Genomic DNA, 24,997 nt, shown 5'->3' with positions numbered 1-24,997 from the left:
TCCTATTAAACAAGCCTGGCCAGTTTACATATTTGAGAATGACAACTATACATTTCTGGGAAGTGCAGTCTATATCCCAGACAGGAAGGCTGTCCCTAAGCAATACCCATTACACAGTCACAGTACAGTCTGTACTACTGCTGGCAAATGTGACAAGCGCAGGATTACCCCAGTCAGTGAGGTGAGCGCTGCAGTACGCATGCGCGATATTCGTCCATCACGGCTGCTGGGAGCGCGGGTTTCTTTGCTTGTCCTCCAACACCATAGAGACGAGGAGCCGGGAGCGGCTGTGAGCTGAGAAGAAGAAGGTACCATAGAGAGCGCCGTGCTACACAGGTACCGCACCAGCAGCCGCTGACTGTTACTGAGAGACCGTCTGTGCGGCCTGCTGCTGCCCGGCACTACGGCACACAGCCCGGGAGGTGAGTGACAAGAGGCCGGGGCTCACAAGGCCTTGTGTATAAGGCTCACCTGGAGGAGGGCAGAGCCAGTGATAGGGAGGGGGCAGTGTTACAGTGATGCCTGCCTGCTGCTGGCACCTTCCTCCCCGGTGTCATGTCACAGTGTCCTTTGTCTTTGTATATGTTTGTGTGGTCAGGGAGACCCTTCTCAGCCTGACTCATCAGTGCATGCCACATAACACACAGAACTACAAGTCCCAGCACCCCTTAGCAGCTGACGTAGATCATATTGGGACTTGTACCTGCCTCAGCTGGAGATTCACAGGTTACATAAGCCTGATGTCTATGAGGAGATGTAGTTATATTTATTTAGTGTGTGTGTATATAACTATATATATATATATATATATATACTACTGTGACCATATATTGCTTTCTTTTAGTAACTGCATATAGTTAGTGCTATAACTTACTATAGGTTAATGCTGAAGTGATCAGACCTGATGTTTGTAAACAGAACCAGATTGGAGTAAGCGATAATAATTATTTATATAGTGACAGCGTATTCTGCTGGGCTTTACAATATATTCTATTATGGCTGTCTTCTCTATGTATGCTTTAAGTTTAAGTTTATTAATAAGCAATGTGTTGATTAGGATTATGCAGGACCCCACAGACTGTGGAAGACAATGTTATATTATCAGCGGTGCCATTGATGTGCTATGTTCTTTTTAATGACCAGAAGTTATAACTGGAATATCATTTCTCCTGGGGACTTCAGTACATTATTTTGACGTTCAAAATGTTGTCAATCAGAATGTGGACACTGTTCGGTGGAACCTCGGCATGCTAATAATTCACTACCATCATGTTTGACGTAATGCTGATGCTACTGTTATATAGCCCTATTCGCATGTTGGCATGCCAGGGTTGACCTACATTGCCCCCTTGCTAAGGGGTTTATTAACTATATGTCTTGTTCTAAAACCTGGTGCTTCTGATCGCGTTTATGTCCAAAATTTTAAAGGGCAATCATCTCACTAGCAAAACACAGCTAGTAAAAGCATTGTGATGTGAAACTGAATTTAAACAACCGTGTAAATGGTACTGCTGTTTTGTGGAATATTAAGAACGTCTGTGATGAGCACAATATGGTGGCTTCCATGAATGTGTGTATAAATGCATTTCTGAATAGAAAAGCTGCTCTATAAGCATGGTTATAGTAACTTTTTCTCTTAAACTCACAGGTGTGCTAATCCCCCTCAATCCGGGACAAGCCTCTTCTTGCATCTATCCTTAGAACTGATCGACCTGCAGTTAAACTGCATTCGTTCACGATGCCAGCCGCTGTTGTGGACAATAGCCAAGTGATATGTGAGGTTTGGGCAATCAACCTGGAGGAGGAGATGCGAAAAATCAGAGAGCTTGTCCGCACCTATGGATACATAGCAATGGTGAGTGTAGACGTTTTTTTTTTTTTTTTTTTTAGCTTGTTAAACTTGACTTTTTGTTTTCTATTCCGTTCATGCATAACCTTTAACCTCAGCTGCTTTCATGCATGTTGGAATCATGCATATTAATAATAGAAGAGGGTGTATGTTTATTTTTTGGGGGAATTTGCAGCATAATGGGCTTCGTCCAGCAGAGTGTAGTGATCCCGCTGTTTCGGACACTGTTTCAGCGTGGCACGTTGCCCTGCCCATATGGAGGCGTCCTGCTGATCAAAGCCTGATGCCGGCGGGCCCACGGCATCTATTCATAGTGAGGGTAGGGCTTGTTGGCAGCCCAGCATCTACCTGAGTGCTGGGCACGGCCCTCCATGAGAGACCACACTTCCTTTTTGGACACGCGCATTCGGCGCGCATAGATAAGCACTGCTTCTTGATCGGTGCACTACTTTCTTAACTGTTAAGATAGTCGATGGATCTGATGCAGAGCTGCACACAAGTTGGCCACAATTGCAGTTGCACAGAACTGAATGGGGATGTTCTCCTGTATGCATGGTTGTATGCTTCTATGTGACTGCACTGTCCCTATACATCCTCTTGTGGAAATAGCCATCATTATCCATACTCGCTTAACCTGCAGCAAAAGATTCGTCTGGAACTAGACTGATCACTGTGCGCACACAACTCAGCATAGCCCGCAATTATGTCCACACACCTCACACCTCTTAGCATACGTACAAATGCTTAGTTATGCCATGAGTGAACTAACAGCCTAGATGTGTACGTCTTGAAATTGTACGGCTATGGAGCTTTCACAGTGTGCGAAAAAGCATAATACACTACAGCTCATTAATTTCAATACACCACCCAAATCGTCGATTTTTCAGAAAGTAATGAACAAAAAGACGCTAGTTTGTGATGAATATATATTTATTTTGGCAAATACTCATGCACATTGTTTACAAATAAAATTGAGTTTTGAATTCCGTAAATTATTCTCTCTTCAAAGTATCCACCCTTAGCGGCGATCACACAGTACAAACGTGGGGAATTTTGTTGGTTAACTTATCTAAAGTTGCAGCTCACTTGTCTTGTGGCAATTCCCAATGTGGTTTTGGCTTATTTGCACATCTCGATCACACCTGATGATCACAAAGGATTTAAATTTTATTGCAATCAGGACTCTGGAGTGGCCAAACCATGTGTTTCAGCACCCGTCATTGTTTTGACTGAACTTTTTGCAAAAACTGGAGGTATGTTTTGGATCGTTATCTTGCTGTAGTGTGAAACCACGACCAATAAGGCGGGTGCCAGAAGGGATGGCATGGCGCACTAGGATGTTGTGGTAGCGTTTGGAGTCAATGATTCCTTTGATTTTTATGGAGTCACCATCCCACTATCTCGGAAACATCCTCAGACCATAATGAAACCTCCTCCTTGCTTAACTCTGAGCTGAATGCAGAATAAAACAACAATATGAGCATCTAAAAATTAGTAGCATCTGCTAAGGGAATTATTTGTTAAATGGTTTATAAAATATATTTCTTTTACAGTTTGTTTTTTTTAGATAATTGGGAGTAGAGCTGCAACCCCTGTTTTTTAAGAAGCCGTCCAAGATGGTATTCTGTTGTGGAGGCGTTGGAATGTGTTATCCTTAGCTTTCCTTACCTTGTAGCTGTCTTCTTTCTTCCGATTGTGGACCAGACCGGTCGTAGACAGTTCACAGCTACTGTTGGCGTAATCGGCTGTAGAATGCAGCTCATGCTGCAAACGGGCTTAGAGCGCCTCACCACGTGTTAACGCATTGGGCTGCGGCTGATGATGTCACTCTGGCGGGTGGTGAGCAGGACTTGAAGCTCCTGACAGTGCACTACACTTTGAAGTCTCCAACAAGTTTCGTACATATGTTGCACTCTTTTACGGATGACTAAGTGGTTGGGGATACTTCCTTATGTACTAAAAAGCTTAACTGAATTAATTAAAAACCAGAAGCAACTTATACAAAAAGTGGTAATCACATGGCTATATGGCAATCTTAAAGGGTATCTCTTCAGAGTTAAAAAGGTGTTTTTTTTTTTTTTGTTTGTTTTCCTTAATCAGGTGCCACTAGTATTTATATAATCTTATGTAATGAATTGTAAATTGTGTTGCTTGTAAATACTAAAATAGTATTTAAAATTCATAAATATAAATTTTAAATTAAAATTTGAAAAATATACTATTTTTAAACAAACACTATTATAAAAAAAAGGATTATTATAAAAAAAATAAATCAGATCTATATTAATATTTAGACCACCTAGGGGCTGAATGCAAGCAGGAAACATGCTCTCACCTGCTACTTGACGACCGAACTTATGCCTCTTGGACCCAAAGCCTCAAACTTTGATTTGTCTGTGAAAAGAACCTTCTTCCACTGACGAGTTATCTAGCGCCTGTGCTTTTTTGCCCTCTTTTTTTTTGTATCAATGGGCCTAAGCAACAAATCCCTTTAAGCCACCGGCTACATGGCATTTGACAGTCACGATTTTCTTGACTTTTCTTCCACGTTTCTGTCAGAGCAGCACCGCTCTGATGAGCTGTTTGGAATCTGTCCCGTTTGGAACACACTCTGATAAATTTGTCCTCCTGTTTTGTGGTCACTCAGGTTGTCCAGGTTGTGGGCGATCACGTACACTGTTGCTTATGGCGTATCTCTTGAGGGTACACTGCAAGCCACAAAGAGAAACCTTCTCCAGGTAAGCAATCTCACGCAAACTGTGCCCTGCATTTCCCAAAGCGACTATGGCAGATCGGTTTTCGACTGATACCCCATTCCTGGGAGCCATTTACGAGACCACTTTACATGCGTTCAAGTGTTCACAGTATCACAATACAATTTGACCACCGGAATTCTTCCACTGTGTATGTGTTGATATATTGGTTTTATAACTGCATTGGGCATGTTTCTGATATCACTACGAGCACCTCGTGACCTTGCGGCGTAACTCGTTTATTTCCAGAGATCACACACTATCCGGCTGTTGGCACACCTCCCAACTTCTTTACCTCAGGAAGAGAGACCTTTGTGCACTGCACAGCCGCATAACCGAAATTAGAGGGTGTGGCTTCGCGGGGGATGCTGCACCTGCAAGTCACAGCAGGTGGCCTAATTTTTGTGCAAAACACACGTATTCTGTGCAAAACACACGTGTCGATTACTCCTTTACTGAGTAATCGATAAATCGGGGGGTGTATTGAATCAATGAGCTGTATTTTTATGTATAGAGAGAAAAAAAGGTACTGTCACAAACATTCTGACTTAAATTACCCCCATACATTGTGGCCTCCTATCACTCTTCTTCAGGACCATGCAGCAGCACTTCATATTGCTGCCTGTACTTTCTAGTCAAATGATGGGTCAATGAAGCTTATAATGCAACCCAAATTTCTATCATAGACTATCAGATCTAATCCTATAGAGTCCAGTTTTAATATAATGGCTTTGGAGCCCTCACACAGTTAGTTTGGTGAAGGTCATGTTGTAAGTGAGCAGCATTGCAGTCCTGCTGTAGCATGTCGAGCAAGTTAAGGAGCTGATGGTCATAATTAAGATAAATCTGTTAAATGGATTTTAAAGGAACATTAATAGCTATATCTAGCCTGCGCTGATATTTCTGACCAATCTTTTTATGTTATTCATTGCAGATCTGATCTGGCAGTTAAAAACTGTAAAAAAAATAGCTTATAAAGCCCTCCACATGTCTGTCTGTCAGTGGGTTGTCTGTAGTATTGGTCTTTTAAGAAACTATTGGATCTATTGCACTCTGTCTTTTAAGTAATACTTTATGCTTCGGTTGACCAGGTTGAAAGCTTTGTAACAATAAATTCAAAGGATGTCTTATGGTGCCTACACAATTGGCGATATTTTACCCGATCTGGCCGATTCCGACGCATCGGAATGACCGTGTAAAATATGCCCCGCTGGTCGCACATCGCATCAGATCTGCCAATCTGGGACATTATGCCCTGGAAAAAGTCTGGATGCACGATAGATCGTTTGTAAATTGGACACTTTAAACACCAAATCGTGTGCAGAGCTGCCAGGGAGGAGTTTCAAGAGATATCGTACACATTGTGGTATCGTGTGTACGTCGCTAAGTGTGTAGGCACCATTACAGTATTATTTTACTTTCTAAAAGTTAATAATCTTTAGTGGTTATTTCTTGAAAGATTATTTTTCAGATGTATACAGTCAAGGTTGAGTATTAAGCCATTATATCCTCAGTGGATTTATCCTAGTTGTTTCTCCAAAAGTGTGCCCCCCCCCCAAAAAAAGTCCTTTCTGCCCTTCTCTCTACTTTATGTACTGTATTATTTTACCTTTTGCATTTGAGTAATGTAATCCGTAATTGAGAAATGTGTAAAATTATTCTTGTCCTAGGACTTTATATAGTAAATGTGTGTATGCTAGTATGTCAGTGTGCAGAGCTCTCCATTTGGTATACTTCAATTTGTCTACTTTCTTTCCACCCAGATCTCCAGTTAATCAGCTGTAAAAGTGAAAAAATGCTGCTTCTTTTTTTTTTCTCTTTAACTAAAGGGTACTTGTATAATGGAGGAGCACATGGATTTGGTGGCAAGATGTCTGACTTGTGGGGCAAAAGCTTGTACAGGGTGGTGGGAGAGTTCGGGGTGGGTTGATAGCATCTCTTGCTGACTGCAAATTTAGGTACCGATTTCATTTTCTGGAACAAGATCATTTTAATAAGAATAAAGGGTTGCATGGCCTCTTTTACAAATGTGTTCCTTTTAATATCTCCAGTGTAAACCTTTTAATACAATAAATTGAGAAAAGCCCCTTCTCAACTTAAATGGCTAATGATTTTTTCTAATAACCGCTCAAGAGTTTGTAGTTTTTTTTTTTTTTTAATGATTGAATTAGGTCAGGAACATCTATTTAATACTTATCCAACATGGTTGACGATGTTTTCTTAAATTTGGGGGCTGCCATCGATTGTGCAGTATCTGTGCCCACCAGCGATGGCAAAAATCAAAATAATGCATAAAATTAGCTTGTACAATAATATACAGGTTGAGTCTCCCATATCCAAAATGCTTGGGACCAGGGGTATTTTGGATAACGGAATATTCCGTATTTTGGAATAATTGCATTTCATAATGAAATATCTTGGGAATGGGACCCAAATATACACACAGAATGCATTTATGTGTTATATACACCTTATACACACAGCCTGCAGGTAATTTTATAGAATATTTTCATTAATTTTGTGGCTCAAGCAAAGTTTGTGTACATACATGAAATAAATTTATGTTTCATTTACACCCTATACACACAGCCTGAAGGTAATTTTATACCATATTTTTAATAATTTGTGCCTTAGACAAAGTTTTTGTACATTGAACCATCAAAAATCAAAGGTTTTATTATCTCAGTCATGCCAAAATTATTCCGTATTTCGGAATATTTGGATATGGGAGACTCAACCTGTAGTTGATAAGAGAAAATAAAATTGTGGGAAAAAAAATGCATTTTCGATATATGGGCGAATCGATATTTGATTATCTGGTACACTTGGAGGGTCGTGGCTCTGCTGTATTTATATGTCCCCTGGAGCTGCTCCTCTCTGCAGCAGCTGGGAACCCACTGGAGACAGCGAGCGGCTTTGATTGCATACACCCGGTGGCTGCTCTTCTCTGCAGCCGGCGGGAATTCACTGAGGGCAGCGTATCCAGCACTGCTACTCGCAGCGAGTTGGATACTAATGTAGCTCTGCTGAATGGCTTACTGAATGGGCTACTTTATCACTATTTGTATTCCTTATTAAAAAAAGAAAAACTTCATCAGCCTGAGGACTCTGTCAATTGTGGATTTGTGAAGTAAGGTGGAAAAAAATGAAAAGTTAAAATAAACATAAAATGTTAGTAAACATTCTAAATGAGTGATATTTCCTTGTAAAGCTAAATGTAAGTAACATGTGTTTATTTAATTTTGTTGTTCCTTCTAATCGAATAAAGCAAACATTTAGTGAAGTGAAAGCAACAATAAAGAGAGCATACTAATTAGGTAAATAGTCTCTAAATTTACGTCTCCTGCAGTCGCAATAGGTTGTATCTCTTGTGTGGCTACGTTTTACCGAAGTCTCTGTATAGCAATATTGGAATACATGTATTTACATTATGTTGAAAGTATATTTTTTGTGGAAATCTATTTTTAAGTATTTGTGCCTGTGACTTTGAAAGGTTGACTTCTTTTAAATCTAGTCATGTAGTATATTAAATTAAAGCCTGTTATGTTCCGAATACCTATTTTTATAAATATCTAGTGTTCACTCCAGTTTGTTGATTGGGCAGGTGGCCAATCATGAGAGGGCACATCTGCGTATGCTGAAGGGACATGTGCGTGCCCATAAAGGTGGTGTGGTCTCTTGGGGGATGATTCCATTCGGGGTGCTGTTGATATCGCCGGGAGGGAGCTCCGGGAGCTATTCAATTCAGCGTGCTGTTAGGGCGACTAAGTGATTTCTTCTCCCGCCCTCCTGAAGGTGCGAGGAGAAATCTGATTAAAGTGCCGGCCACAAGGCTGTTTTCTGGCTTAGTGCGGCGCGGACAGCACTTTAGTCAGAAAATGACGGTTCTCACGACTAAACACCCTGCTTTAGTCGCGAGAACCGGCATTCTCTGACTTAAGTGATTTATTGTCAGACTAGAATTGAATAGCTCCGGGACCAACATCCCGGCGCTATTAACATGCAGATCAATTGAATCGCCCCCTTGGGGAGGGGCCAGAACGCCCCCTTCTAAATCACTTTGAGGAGTGTGCCCAGCACTCATTGAGGTGTTGGGCTGCTCCCAAGCTCTGTCCGCATTTGAACAGATGTGGTGCGCAGCATCTATTTACCCTCTTCGCCCTCTGCTCCGTATGTATTTGATAGAAAAAATACCCTTTATGAGCAGAAGTTGTAAACAAAATGTTGTGTAAGAATGGGAGAAGAAAAACATGGTTTCCGCAAAGTGTAGCTAAAGGGGAATATAACAGACTTCTAGTAATGGGAGGGGGGGGCGATTCAATTCAGCTCGATGCTGAATAGCCCCGGTAAGGAGTTTCCGGAGCTATTTAAAGTTACTCTTTTAGTACTAGCATATTAAGGTATTAGAAGAGTTTTATCAAACGCTATACACTCAGGATGATCTAAATCAGTGGTCTCCAACCTTGATTGGGGTGGGAGCTACTTGAGAAAATGAAACGTTTTGAAAGCTAAAATCTGGCTAATAACCACATTTTTTTATTGAAAAACAACAGTGTATTATTACAGTCATAAAGATGTATGTTTACTAAGCTTTGAATGGAGAGAAAGTGAACAGAGATAAAGTGCCAGCCAATCAGCTCTTGCGATTTTTCAAACACAGCCTGTGGCATGGCACTTGGGAGCTGGTTGGCTGGGACTTTATCTCCATTCACCTTACTTTATCTCCATCCAAAGCTTAGTAAATAGTCTCATAGTTGCAATTTGTAAATAAAGAACAGACAATTTTTAATGAGATGGCTGGCACTCCAAATTTTCCAAGATTGTTTTAAAGTTCGGCTGGTAACCTGAAACTCCCATCCTGACACAACTGTCAACATGTTCACTAGTCATCCTGTTCCTGTATTTGCTCTTCACTATCTTCATTGTGGAAAATGAAGACTCGCACAAATAAGTCGAGCAGAAATAAGATTTCACACAAAGTGCCACTCGAAGCAGTATCTGATATTTATCTTTCGGTAGAAGAGGCCAAAGGCTGTTTGAAATTGTGGTCCCGGAGGCAATACTTTTCACTGAAAGGTCACTTTGCAGTGTTACAATCTCCATTTCTGTTGATGGTATATCTTCCTGAAAGAGTTGTTCAATAAAACTGGAGATATTTTCTATGTCAACTTCCATAAAAGGGAAAGAAAGAAAGTGAACAAGGGGCTCAATTGTTTTAAAATCAGTGAAACGCCACTTGAACTCTGCTATTAGGTGGGAAATTATTTCAATATGATTTTCACATGAAGGACTTGGATTTTCCTCTTTTTTTAAATTTCTTCCCTCAAACAAGGGAAATGTTTGACATCACCTTTGTGGAGATTCCTCTCCCAAAACTCAAGTTTGTGGCAAAATGCCTGAATGTCCGATATCATCTGGCTAATATCCTTGTCTTTACCCTGCAATTGAAGATTCAGTTCATTCAGTCTCTCACTTATGTCGACCAAAAATGCAAAATTCTGTTTCCACTCAGGATTTTTAAGTTGAGGGAAGTTTTCACCACGTTCTTGCAAAAAAAATAAGATGATGGCAGGCAATACTTCTCTGAAACGGCGAAGGACTTTGCCCTTGCTTAGCCAACGCACTTCTGAATGTAACAAAAGATCTCCGTACTGGCAATCCAGTTCTTCAGCAAAAGCTTTAAAAAGCCGTCTTTGGAGAGCATGGGCTCTAATTAGACTGACAATTTTAATAACAAGCTTCATAATTTCGTTTTCTTTTAGAAACTTTGCACACAGTGACTGTTGGTGAATAATGCAGTGATACGATATAAACTTCGGAAAGCTGGGGTTCTTGTTACACAGTGCTAAAAGTCCATTATTAACACCTGTAAATGCTGGAGCTCCTTCTGTGGTAATACAAACAAGTTTGTGAAGAGGGATTTTTTCTGAAGAAAAATACTTTGTGAGCTCTGCAAAAAGATCTTCGCCTCTTGTACGTTCTTTCAATGGAATTATTTTCAAAAGTTCTTCCTTAACACTAAAATTATTAAATACCATCCTTACAAATGTAGCCAACTGTGACATGTCAGTTGCGTCAATGGACTCATCCAGCTAGACAGAAAAATAGCAGCACTCGTTCAGATCATATTTTAGTTGACTGACAAAGTCATCTGACATAACCTCAACTCGCCTCATAACAGTATTGTCTGAGAGAGGTGTGTACTCTTTATGGCGGAAATTATGTCAGATTTATTTTTACATCTTTCAAATAACGCATCTGCTGCTTCCAAGAAAGTTTCTTTAATAATTTCTCCATCTTCAAATGGTTTTTTGTGCTTAGCAATTATTTGGGCCACTCGAAAAGAAGCAAGAGTGGCAGATGTGTTTTTGTTCCTAATTTTAGTGAAAGCAGATTGCTGCCCAGTTAGTTGATTTTATAATTGTTTCACTTTTTCTTTTCTTAAATTACTCCCTATGGGGAATTCCTGATCAATTTTGGGATGGTTGGTTTTGAAGTGTCTTTCGACATTACACTTTTTTCCCACTGAAACACTTATGCTGCACAATAAGCAAACACATTTACCTTTAACTTCTATGAAAAAATAATCCTTTTCCCATTCAGGATGATAAGTCTTTTGCTTTTTGTTCCCAGTCATTTTACTGAACAACACAATACAACTAAAAGAACAGTACTGATGATTTTGGTGGGATATATGTGTAATATAGAGTCACTAATGTAATATAGTCAAACTAAAAACATTTTGACGTGCTCAGTTGTGATGCTCGTGGACAGTGACCAGTGGGGAAAAGGGTGCTGCTGGCTTATTTGTGCAGGCAGAATCAATCTGTACCTATTGTGATGTACTTGGCTGTATTATGGCTGGTGGACACAGTCAGCGCTGCTAACAAATGTAGTCAGCACTGGTAATACACATAGACAGCGCTGCTGACACACACAGTCAGCGCTGGTAATATACAAACAGAACTGCTCTTTTTTTATATATGCGGCGAGCCTGCTAGCAGTGCCTATCATGCACTGACTCTGGCCACGCATGCTGTCCTATGCGCGGCTTGCCGTAAAGCGCGCCCCCATCGCCCTTCCCCACATGCTATAAAGCGCGCTCCCGTCCCGCTTCCCCACTTGCCGTAAGGTAAGCCACCGTTGCGCTTCCCTACTCGCCGTAAGGCGAGCTCTCGTCTCGTTACTCCACTCAATGCAAGCGCGCTACAGCCCGGCTGCCCCCACGAGCTACTTGCATTATAGCCGCGAGCCACCCATCACTCGCGAGCGACGGATTGGCGACCGCTGATCTAAATGTAATAAAAATGTTTTTGGATATAATTTACATTAACTAATATATCTAATAAGCATGTGAAAGGGTTACAATGCCCTTTTACTCCTGCGGTGGTCTGCAAGGCAAAAGCTGGCCTCCGCCCGGTAAAAGACCCGGCCCTGATGGATATAGTGGAGAATTTCTTCATATTACTCTACGTTATTGATTCTGTCACGAATATTATATGTTATACAATCCTTAAAGGATTCCCCCACAACATCTTTAGATGCTGAGAAAGCTTTTGATTTAGTAATCTGGGACCATTTGTGTGAATCTCTAACCCAGTATGGATTTCCAGATTCTTTTATACAAACTTTTCTTCTACTATATACTAAGCCTCAGATGCAGGTACTAGCCAATCATTTTGTATCTGCACATTTTTATATAGAGCGGGGCATCAAACAAGGATGTCTATTATCACTGTTATTAATTGCAGAAGCTCTGGAACTTCTGGCTGTTGCCTTGCAACAAGATACATCCTTCTATGAGTGTGAAATAGCACTTTTTGTGGACAATATGTTCCTCCTGGTCTCTGATCCGGAAGCGGTATGAAATACCGCCGGCCGCATGGCCAGCAGTTGAATTCCCGGCAGCACGAGGCAGACAGCTGGAGAGATCCCGGCAGCGGCAGCCCGACAGCGCTGGAAATCCCGATCGTCCCTAGGTAAGTACTTACTAACCTAACCCCCCTAACTCTCCTTAGGGGTGCCTTACCCTAACCCCCCCCCTGCGCCTAACCCTAAAACCCCCTCTAAGTGCCTAAACCTAACCCCCCCCCTTCCCCGCTGCCTAACCCTAAGTCCTCCTCCCCCTAGCCTAACCCTAACCCTCCCGGGGGGGTGCCTAACTACTACAGAACCTACCAGACTTCTCCACAGCAGTTGATCTACCGTTGATTGCTGTTCAACATCCGTAAACAGAGGGTATTCTTCCCACAAATGTAAATCCTCTCCTTACACGGACTTGCAAAGTCACTTATAGCTTACAGTCTGATATTGGTTTACTTTTGCATGAAAGTTCTAAGCAAGATGGCCTTCACCTTCAAGGTACTGTAATTTTACTAAATGAATTTCCAGATGAGACCTATTTCAAAATGGAACAAATCTCTTCATCATCTGATGAGAAAGTTTAATCAGAATGCCTCCAAGTCACTCCTCTAGTGGTTGAGCGGTGGCAGTTCAACATTTTGGAATGGACCTTGGATTGGCACCATCCCTGGGGTCAGTTGCCATTTAGTGCTATTTCCAGGGTCTTTAAATACTAGTTTTTGCAAGGAAGAGCTGTTAATCCAGTGGCAGTGGCATAGCTCAATCAGGGAGGCACCAGTGGTTCCCTGACCACAAGGAAAACAAGCAGATTCAGGGGTGGAGAAGTGGGAAGCATTTCTTCAGCAGGCAGTCCCTTCACTTGCAAGTGTTCCACCAGATTGTTGGGAGATTGTCAACCAGATGTCTACATGGTGGCCTATAAATTGAACCACAAGGTTGAGAGCTTGAACTCCAGGAAGAGGGATACAATGATGTTCTTGGTAGATGCCATGTCGATACCTTGGGACTTCTGCCTGATTTACCTTTTCCTCCTGATGCACCCTATTGGTTTTCATTCAGAGAAAATTGGTGCTTTTATTGGAAATACTGACCTTATTACATGGAGTAATGTTGGGGACTCTTGTCTTTTAGGTCTCCTTTTCTCATCTTTCATGAAGTCAGACTTGTTTTACGTATTAAACCTTAATTTCAACCCAAAGTGGTCTCCAAGTTTCATCAATCTGAACGTTGCGATGCCAGCTTTAGACCAGTAAATCTCCGGAAGAAGAGGGCTCTCTTCACTCTCTGGTTGTGGTCATTGTTTTAATGAACAATGTATCTTGGTCCTCTAATGCCCGCAAGAGTCATTGGCCATCATCTAAACAGACCAATGCTTTGTCGCACTCATTTACTAAATTCAACACTTGTGCATCCAAATATGCAACTCTAGCTTCTCAGTGTACTCTCTTGTAGTGGCAACTTTGGGAGATCCCCAGTGTTCCAGCTCCCCTAGTGTTCCCACTAGGCTGCTTAAGCAGCGCACCTCTAAAACAGCCTGCCCTGTGCCTTCCTCACCCGTGGGCTGCAGTGTCCCGTGGGTGTGAAAAGTTGCAGTGACCGATCACTGCCGGTTCAACAGATGCATCAATTCACCGTGAGAGGAGAGAAGTGCTGGGCAGGCCCCAAAGCGTGATGAATTGGAAGCGTGTCACAAGGACACACACCCTCCCCGCTCCTCCACGCCCCATTTTTGGCCTTCGGTGTTCTCAGAGGATGCCCTACCCATGAGTACCTGCGGGAACACTATACGGATGTGCCCACACTCTCGCCCACTCCTACAGTATGTGAGGGACATGTTTTTGTTTTTTTGTTGGTCAATGATATTTCTCTGTGGGGACCAGCTAGGGTTTTTTTTTTTTTCAGTGGGACCAATGTGTTTGTTTTTTTTTTGCTTGTTTCTGTGGGGGCCAGCCAAGGTTGTTTTTTCTCCTGTGGGGAGCAATGTGATGGGTGTTGTAGCCAATATATATGTTTTTTCATAGGTCACGCACGCCGTATTGCCGGATGGTGTGCCTTGGCAATTTTAAAATCTTGCGTAGTGTGCCTTGAGTTGAAAAAGGTTGAAAATCACTGAGCTAGAATCTCTAAGGAGTCAATTCAGTTAGGTGCAAGTTAGTTTCATGAAACTCACATACTTCGCATTAATGCGTGCACCCCAGACAAAAGTCCAGGAATGATGATGTTCGTCCATGTAAGATGACGTTTTGCCTCTTTCTGAGTTCCGTTTTTTTGGAGGGAAAAATCCGAACTCCACGTGCAAACTCGAACCTATCCGAGCCTGCACATCCCTAGAATAAACACTTTTTACCTTTTATCTGCAAGATCAAAAAACCCCTCTCCTGTCAATACAATAACGCCATGTTCCTGTCCCACATAATTTACAACTCCATGTTCCTGTCCCACATAATTTACACCTCCACGTAACTGTCCGCATAATTTATATAGTGTTCATTCTAGCAACCTGCACCTATCACAACCCATATAGTTGTTCTTTCCTGCCTGAGGTGTCGCACTCTGCTCTGGTGCTTCTACCACACACCGCTGATGCAACAACCTGCTGAGATACAGACCAGTGTGCTCTAGATGCCCCAGTGCAGTGAGCGACACCCCAGACAAGAAAGAGGATCTACACTGTTTGTGACAGGTGCGGGGTGCTAGAATTAATACTATTTACACCTCCACGTACCTGTCCCGCATCATTTACACATCTATGTACCTGTCTCACATATTTTAGCCCATTATTGAGCTGTTTAGAGAAATTCATCTGAAATTTGATGTCTTTATTTAAACCCTCCAAATGCCTAATTATTAATTGGGAGGGGTGTACCAGAGGTCCTGACATTTTTAGTTTTAAAATAAAGATTTTCCCTTCCTCTTCGCCTGCTCAAGGGGATGCACACAAAAAACGCAAATTTGCTGGCAAAATGCTATTTGCAGTGCAAATTCTCTGTGAAAGCGGTTTGCAGGACCCAACTCGCACGTAATCGATTTGACCCCTAAATGTACCAACAACGCACTGGTTGTTTTGGGTCTGTGTGTGTGTGTGTTTTGGTTATGTAGCCTAACAAGAAAATCAAGAAACTGACTTTAGAATTATGTAAAGATACTGACCAAAAACTGGATAGATGCAACTCCTCAGGGTCGCTAGAGATTCTTGGTTTATTGATTATTTTTTTTTTTTTTTTTGACATAAATCTATAAAAGTAAACAATTAGTGATTTCCTCTGACCTTTTTATTGAGACAGGGACATTAGGAAGATAATATGCCTGCAAGAATGTTTATCTATATTTCTTTGTTTCTATAGGACACAGAGTTTCCTGGTGTAGTCGTGAGGCCGATCGGGGAGTTTAGAAGCACTATAGACTATCAGTACCAGCTGCTGCGCTGCAATGTGGATCTTCTAAAGATTATACAACTGGGGCTCACCTTCATGAATGAGAAGGGGGAATACCCACCCGGTACTAACACATGGCAGTTCAACTTCAAGTTTAACCTCACGTAAGTTTTGTAAACTCTGAAATATGAGCTCACCTCGGACTTCTTTAATTACTAAGTGCTATATCCCCAAATACAGTGTAACACAAGCCAACTACGACATTTGTCAATTCTTAAACTTTGCAAGAAAAAACAATGGGGAGCAGAATCTGGTTGCTATGGGTTACTGCAGTTTAGTTAACATTGTATTATTTTATTAAGTAAGCACCATGTTTGCTTTACTTTTCATTTGCATGGTACCAATTAGTTTAATGGTTTCTTAAAAATTCACCAAAATATGACCAGTATTGATAAGAAATCAATAAATGTAGAATGCCTGGCTCTATCGGCTGAATTATGAAGTGAAAAAATTTGGCATTACTGCAGTGTGTCCCTTACATCAACTTGCTATTACTTCTGCTATCTAGGCTACATCCTTTCCAACTGTGAATGATTGTGATTACAAGGAGAGCAGGAACTGGATAAAAAAAAAAAAGAAAAAAGTTTTTGACCAATTGGTGTCTCAGGTGCAGTTTTCAGAACTCACTTGGGTCACGTCCATGCAAAAGGGATTGAACTTAATGGCATCCTCACAGGACCGTCTGTGAGGCATCTTCACCTAAATCCTGCATGCAATCTGCTTCTGCATGGGCTCATTTTCAGGATGAATCTAACCTTTGTAGATTCTGGCTCACTCTTTGAGGACATATCTGGTTGGAAGCAGGAGCCTTCTACAAAACAAGGTGTAGATGATTTGGTGCTGACCACCTGCCAAATACTCAATTTCCAAGAGATAGATGTACCTGAGTGTAAGGTTAAATCAATTTGTGTATTGGCAGGAGCTGCAATCCCGAGTATTGGCAGTTGATTGGCCAAGCAAAGCGGGGTAATGGTGGACAGAACTGATAATACTAAAGACTACTTAACTTCCTTGGAGGAAGAAGTTATGAATATGGCTGTTTCGTTCATCATGAATTTCAGCTTTGGCTATAACAGCCAAAAGCACACTGTGGCTTAAGTTTTGGATGGTGGATACGGAGTCCGAAAAGGTTCAGTAGGCACTGGCATTTACTGGTTCAGTTCTGTTTGGACCAGGTTTAGATGTCATGGCCACTCAGTTTCAAAACTGTGAAAAGCACTTTACCCACCCAGATAGATTTGTGGTGGGTGGCTGTTTGCTGTTTCGGGAGCAGTGGATGGCTTCCATTTTATATGGGTGGGAGGTATCATTAATAGGAGTTACATTCTCAACCTCATGGGATCTCCTCTCAAAAGCTCCTTTGTCACTCCTGTGCCAGGAGACTACTCAATACATCATGCTCTCCAAGTGACCATACAGTTCCTACTAAAGTCGGAGGCAAAAGAACAGGATGGGTTGGGGCTCTAGTCCAACCTGTTTCTCTTTCATCCACTAGGGGACACTGGAGGTGCTTACGCTGGGGTATAGAGGCGTGGATAACTGGAGCCGGCACTTTAAATAATTTAGAAGTGTGAAGCTCCTCCCCCTCTGTGCCCCATCAGCCCTCAGTTTAGAAAATGTGCCTACTAGGAGCTGGTCACAATTTGCTGTGCTCCAGCAACACATATATTTTATTTATTTAGGTTAATGGCCACAGAAGCCATCTTGTAAGGAGGTTGATGGCCCTTTAGGGCATAAAGAACGGGGGCGGAACTTAAAGGCAGCGCGGATCTCTCTCCCCTACATGGCAAGCGACTGTATAACAGCAGGGCTGCCGTTATTTCATACACAGCAGCTCATCCTGCATCTCTATAAAGGGGATTGCAGTGTAAGAGAGGCAGAAGGCTGGATTCCTCTGCTGCCATTCCTGTGCTGCAGGACAACATCCCCTGATTACATCCGTGGTAAAGAGGCTGTAACTAACTGGGGTGTAAGTGCAGGGGAATCTGATCTGTGGGAGGGGGGTTTCTCCTCCTCTGTGTCCCACAGCCTTCTTGTTTTTATATGTCTGTGTCTTTTCTGTTTTATGCTGTTTCTCTGAGTGACTGTGTGTACCATGTCCAACAGAACCAAGGCTTATCAAAGGCTGTTTGTCTGTTCCAAGTGTAACAACAAACCAAGCCACATGCCACTGGGTCCACGTTATGTGATGCTTGTATAACAACGGATTCACAGATGGCGATTACTAGCTATCCTTCTCCGCCATGGGCCACTGATCTGGTAGGAGTTATGTCAGATTTAACATCGGAGTTGGCTGAGGCGCGCAGGTCTCAACCTCCCTGGGTAGCTGACTTAACCATGTCTCTAGACACCCTGGTTCAGGTGATGGGTACAGTGGTGCCTACACCCTCCACTTCCTACTAAAGCCCGTCTCAAAAGCGTACTCTAATGACTGTTCTCCAGTCAGAAGATTCGGGCGAAGAATTCCTCGCCACAGAGGATACCGTAGAGGGTGAATTGGAGGAAGTTTTACAAGAAGTTATCAGTGGCCTGGAGACACTTCCAAATTTCAAGACCTTGGTTCAGATCCCACGTCTACTGACTATTTAATGTGTATCCAGAGATGGTGCAGAGATATAGCACCTGTTCTGCATCTGGGCGTAGTTTTCCGTCTAGCTCCCCTTTTCCATCATCCATGATTGAGAAGTGGGAAACACCTCCTCCTGTAGATGCGTCTGTTTCCCGTCTCACTAAGAAAACAGCACTTCCGGTGGCGGGAGCTACTGTTTTAAAGGACACTTTGGATCGTAAGTTGGAGACAACACTAAGATCTATATATACCGCAATGGGAGCTCAACTTAGTCCTACCCTTGTTACCGCCCGGGTTAACAAGGCTGTGGTTTGCTGGGCTGACCAGTTTATTCAGGTTTGGACTCGGGTACTTCCAGAGCAGAATTACGTCTATTAGCAGAACACATCCGTGAGTCTGCAGTTTACTTGGGAGAAGCTTCTAAGGATATTAGATTAGTGCTCGCATATCTGCATCTGCTATTTCAGGATGCAGAGCTCTGTGGTTGCGTGCTTAGCAGGCGGACGCAGAGTCCAAGCGTGCGGTTGAGGGTTTACCATTCACGGGTGACATGCTTTTTGGCCTGGAATTGGACAAGTGGATATCTCAGGCAACGGGGGGGTAAGTCCTCTTTCCTCCCATCTACTGCTCCAGATCCCAGAAGACCTTATACTGGACCTTCGTTTCATTCCTTTCGAGTCCCTCATTCCTTTCATGGTAGAGCCAGAGGTGCATCTACGCAACCGAGAGGAGGTAGAGGTCGTCCACACACGGTTGCACGTAGACCAGAACCTAAACCAGCTGAGAAACAGGTGGCATGACTGTTTTCCATCCCACCTGGGGTCTCCTGCGGTCGGAGCCCGCTTGCAAGAATTTCAAGTTCTACAGGAGGCTATCAGGTCTCTAGTAGTGTCATCTGTGTTAGTTCCGGAGCATCAGCGAGGTATGGGGTTTTACTCAAGCCTGTTTGTAGTGCCCAAACCGGAGGGTGCGGTCAGACCCATCTTGAACCTCAAGTCCTTAAACCTGTATCTAAAGATGTATCGTTTCAAAATGGAATTTCTGCAGTCCGTTGTTGCGAGCTTGGAACCAGGGGGGTTCCTATTATCCCTCGATATCAAGGATGCTTATCTCCATGTTCCCATGGTAACCACACCAATCTTTTCTGCACTTTGCCATATTGAAAGATCATTACCAGTTGCCGTTCGGGTTATCCTCTGCTCCCCGTATATTCACCAAACTCATGTCAGTCATGATCGCTCTCCTTTGTTCATCAGGAGTGAACATAATCCATTATTTGGATGATCTGTTGCTCAAGGCTCCATCGGAATCTCTTCTATCAGATCAATCACAGAGGATTTTTTTTTTTCTTCCAACAGACAAGTCCAGAGATATCTGGTGGTTAGTCCAGCTGGTCCTCAGACCAAAGAAGGTGTCAATGCTTCTTTGTCTGCGTCTCTTAGGAAAGATGGTAGCTGCTTTCGAGGCACTACAGTTCGGCCGGTTTCACTCCAGGGGTCAGGGTCTCATCTGCTTCTACAGCGACAGAACCGTCTGAGCCCGGTTACCAGAGTGGCCTTCTCTGGTGGACGCAATCCACCAATCTTTTAGCAGGCCGGAGATTCGAAGTGTGGAACTGTATCATCGTAACTACGGATGCCAGCCTCCGAGGATGGAGAGCAGTAGTCCTCGATTACCACTTTCAGGATCAAGGGTCCCCTCTAGAACAGAAGTGGGCCATAAATGCGTTGGAACTCAGAGCGAACAATGCTCTGATAGAGGCAACAGAGTTTCTAAGGGCTCATCCGGTAAGAGTTCAGTCCGACAACGCGGCGGCAGTCGTTTTCATCAACGGCCAAGGAAGAACTCGGAGTCGCATGGCTATGCGAGAAGTAACTCAGATCCTCCGGTGGGCCGAGAACCAGTCTGTATTCCTGTCGGCGGTATTCATCCCGGGTGTGAACAACTGGGAGGCAGATTATCTAACTCGACAGGATATCCAGAATGGAAGCTTCATCCAGACGTGTTCAGTGCGCTGATACATCGATGGGGATGTCCTCAGGTGAACCTCATGGCGTCACGACTGAATTGTCAGCTCCCAGTATACGTGTCAAGAACTCGAGATCCGCAGACGGAAGCAGTAGCCGCTCTGACAAGTCAGTGGATCTACGACTTCGTTTACCTTTTCACTCCGATTCCGCGTCTTCCTTGTCTTCTAAAAATGGATAAACAAGAGACGGCCTCTGTAATTCTCGTGGCTGAGAACTGGCTGCGGAGAGGTTGGTTCTCGGACCTTCGGTCCCTATTGACAGACGATCCGTGGTCCTTTCCTATGCGCCCGGATCTTCTACATCAGGGTTTTTTTTCATCCACCCCAATTTAGCGCAACTGCGTTTAACGGGGTGGCTCTTTAAACCGATATCCTAAGACGCAGTGCCATCCCAGACGCGGTTATTCCCACCATGATACGTGCCAGGAAGCCAGTTTTCGGCTGCGCATGATCATCGCTTCTGGCGTGCTTATATCTCATGGTGTTCTGGTCGGGGTCTTCCGTCTAGGACTTTTAGTTTATCCACGGTTTCTGCTTTTCCTTTAGACAGGTCTGGATTCTGACCTTCGTCTAGGAGCCTTAAAGGTGCAAGTCTGTGACCTTTCCATTTTCCTTTCAAAGGAAATTGGCCTTCATTCCTGAGATGCTGACGTTCTTTAAGGGGTCTTGCGCGCAGCCCCCTTTCGTACCTCCAATAGCTCCCTGGGATCTAAACTTAGTGCTTCTGTTTCTTCAGTCGCCCATGTTTGAACCTTTGGAGGATGTTGATCTTAAGTACCTGTCTTGGAAGACGATCCTCCTCCTGGCTCTCGCTTCGGCTCGTAGAGCTTCAGAATGGGGGGCTATGTCTGATAAGCCACCTTACCTTGTGTTTCATGCTAATAGGGCGGAACTAATAGGGTGGAACTTCCTTCCCAATATTGTGTCGGCTTTTCATATCAATCAGCCTATTGTGGTACCGTCGTTGGTGGAGGACTCTGGTGGTTCTTCTGCCTTGGATGTGGTTACGGCTCTCCGCACCTATGTTGCCAGGACAGCGTCCCTCCTTAAGTTTGAGTCACTTTTTGTCCGCTATGATGCTGTTCGGAGGGGTTGGCCATCGTCTAAGCAGACTTTGGCACGTTGGATTCGGCTGACTATTCATCTGGCTTATGTTAGTGCCGACCGTCTGCCTCCTTCGTCCATTTCGGCTCACTCCACACGTTCTGTGGGTGCGTCATGGGCGGCCGGTAGAGGAGCCTCCACGTCACAATTGTGCCGTGCGGCCTCCTAGTCTTCAGTTCACATGTTTGTCAAGTTTTACAAATTTGATATGTTTGCTACTTCGGCATCCCGGTTTGGCCGCTTAGTTCTGCAGGCCTCAGAGCGCTCCCGCCCGTGGGGAAAACTTTGGGACGTTCCCAGCGTAAGCACCTCCAGTGTCCCCTAGTGGATGAAAGAGAAAATGGGATTTTGGTACCTCCCGGTAAATCCTTTTCTCTGATTCCACAGGGGACACTGGACGCCCACCTCTGCGCTCTTTGCCTGCCTGTTCGGCTTGTTCTGTATGTTGTATGTTCTTCTCTCCTTTTCCTACTCCGCTTGTTCTCCATCTCCCCTCGGTCTTCATTTTCTAAACTGAGGGCTGATGGGGCATAGAGGGGGAGGAGCTTCACACTACTAAATTATTTAAAGTGCCGGCTCCAGTTATCCACGCCTCTATACCCCAGCGTAAGCACCTCCAGTGTCCCCTGTGGAATCAGAGAAAAGGATTTACCGGTATGTGCCAAAATCCTATTTTCTTGTCCGAAAGCCTGATCTGTTTTTCCACCCTATCTTGAACTTCATCTTGAACTTTGCAATATTCAGTTTCTTTATGAATAAACAGAATGGAGAAGAGGGAGTTCCATGCGTCCCCAGACGTAAAGACTGCCAACCACAACATTTCCATTCGGGAAGTGTGCACGCTGCCTTCCCAGATGTTCCGTTCGGACTTGCCACAGGCCCACAAATATTTAGAGTCCTGATTATGATGGCCTGGCTACTTTGCCCTCCAAAGATAACAGCATCTAATACCGCAACAATCTTCACAATAACGTCCGAGTATTTTCTCTGAACGTTTACAACTGGTGCTGCAGACAAAGACATGACTTTCTAAGGTCTTTTGTTTGACACTGTTTCTAACAGGGTTTTTCTGACAGAGGAGAAAGTTGCAGCTGTCAAGAGACAGGTCTGTTGTCAGTAGATGAGCAGGTGTAGGCAACGAGTGAATCTACATATCCCAGCATGCCTTACTACAGTTTTAGCCTGCCCTAACATCTAAACAATGGCAGGGCATGCTGGGATGTGTGACTGGAGTGCCACACGTTGCCTATCCCTGCGATATGGTATTTCATTTCCAGTGCATGAAAATGCTTGGGAGCTTGGTGTCCTGCTTAGAAGCTGTCCTATTCGCTCAATTTCGTTTTCACTCCAGAATCTGTCAGAGCTAGATGAAATCGGGTAAATCATTGTTTGGATATTCAGATTACTATTTTTGAGCTGTCCTATGTAGCCCACCTATTTATGGATAAGATCTGTCTCAGGGATGTCCTCTATCAGCGAGTGGATTATTGTGACAACTGATGCCAGCTTTGTGGGTGGTTTACATTTCATTTACAGACGCATTGACTCTGATTCCCCAGCATGGGTGTTGGAGAAATTATATATATAAAAAACAATGGAAACGACCGGCACTCATGGACGGATAATATTACAGCTGGCCCGGGTTCCTCTCCAGAGACAAGCTCAAATCTAAGTATAGGTGATGGACGGAACTCCAGGACTGGTATACCAAAATCAAGAAACAATGTCTAATGTGTAGTCAACGTTTCAGAGCATCTCAGCTCTTTTATCAAGACACAATGAAAAGATAACATGCAACAAACAAACATATATACATACCATAATCACCCTGGTGCTCGTGTCACGCCGACCCGTTCGAGTCCCGATGACGTCATGGGCACGCATAGCGCTGGCGCTCGGTGACTCACAGGGGAGGGGCGTGGATTCTCGTGTATACCATCACCATGGCAACTAGGGAAAGCAGTACAACCATTAAGTAACGGTACGATATCAGGTATCAATAATAATAGGCTATATCCATGATGGGCTTTAAAACGATCACCTAACACTAATGGGCAAGTTGAGTCCCACATCATATCATGTGTATAGAGTATATCAATGCCAAAGGGCAGCATAATCATAAAATCCAAACAGCCAGCTCTATCCGAGCAGCCAAATAACCAGCAAACCTAGTAATTGGAAACCATAATATACATACATACAATAATATCGAGATGAACGCAAAAAAGTGCCCGTAAGTAATCAAAGGACACAATGTATCAAAAAACAGATAATCAGATCACGGCAGAGTAGAACATTACAAAAAACGATTAAAGACAACATTTCATTCAATTCCAGCGGATGCACGGTTTGCACAGTATGAATCCAATAGGCTTCTTTTTGAAGCAAAATGTGGTCTCTGTCACCTCCTCTCAAGTTGGGGGGCACCCAATCAATCATTTTGTATTTAATGGTGGAGACACTATGATGGAAATCCTTGAAGTGTTTGGCCACAGGCTGGTCCGATCCTCTGCCTTCAATAGCCGCTCTAATGTTGGAGCGGTGCAGTGCCATCCTCTCTTTAAATTGACGAGAAGTTTTGCCCACATAAAGCATGCCACACGGGCACCTGACTACATACACTACAAACTTGCTGGAACATGTCAAGGGATATTTAATAAGGAACTTATTACCAGATCTAGGGTGATAAAATGCATTGCCTGTTTCTAAAAAACTGCATGTGATGCACCCAATACATTTATAATTTTCAGCAGGACGAGTCAAAAAATTAGAAGATGATGTCTTAGTGAACTGGCTTACATCATTGTGTACCACAATGTCCTTAATATTCCTCCCTCTCTTATAAGAGGTTAAAATGGAAGAACCTTGAAGGACAGGTAATTTTGGGTCATTGGCAACAATTGGCCAGATCTCATTAGCTGAACGTATAAATTGTCTGCTGGTTGTAGTAAATTGCTGGGTCCAAACAACTTTATTGGACCTGTCTTTAGGTCCACGGGGAGTCAACGCCTGGATTCTAGAGACAGCCAATACCTTATCCTTTGCCCTTTTCAGTGTTTTAAGAATTTTCGAGACATGTTGTCAATTTGTAGTATAGCATCACTTCTATCGCTACAGATTCTCCAGATTCTGAGAAATTGAGAATACGGAAGTCCCAATTTCAAAGATGCTGGATGATGGCTACTAGCTTGCAAAGTGGTATTACGATCTGTAGGTTTATAGAACAGAGTGGTTTGAAGCTCATATGAATCACTTTGATTGATGGTGACATCCAAGTAGTGGACTGAGCTATAGCTGTATTCAAAAGTAAATTTAATAGCATGTTGTTTGTTGTTAAGGTCAGTCATCAACTGTAAAAATCGTTCCAAAGACCCCGACCACAGGAAAAAGATGTCA

At 43.3% G+C, this 24,997-nt stretch overlaps 1 protein-coding gene across 1 annotated transcript in view; it reads left to right on the top strand.

The window, feature by feature from the left end:
* The first annotated feature begins 274 nt into the window (after positions 1-274).
* Positions 275-24,997, top strand: part of CNOT8 (CCR4-NOT transcription complex subunit 8) — a 36,052-nt gene continuing 11,329 nt past the window's right edge. Inside the window, exons 1-3 of the mRNA XM_088475696.1 lie at positions 275-422; positions 1,649-1,855; positions 15,810-16,003. Of these exons, the coding sequence (XP_088331822.1) occupies positions 1,739-1,855; positions 15,810-16,003 (311 nt within the window). The 5' untranslated portion in view covers positions 275-422; positions 1,649-1,738. The remainder of the gene's footprint in view (positions 423-1,648; positions 1,856-15,809; positions 16,004-24,997) is intronic.

The sequence above is a fragment of the Taudactylus pleione genome, unplaced genomic scaffold, assembly GCF_031769625.1.
Source record: "Taudactylus pleione unplaced genomic scaffold, aTauple2 ptg000176l, whole genome shotgun sequence".
NCBI lineage: Eukaryota > Metazoa > Chordata > Amphibia > Anura > Myobatrachidae > Taudactylus > Taudactylus pleione.
Note: the sequence above shows the minus strand (reverse complement) of the source record. Positions and strands in the feature narration are given on the sequence as shown.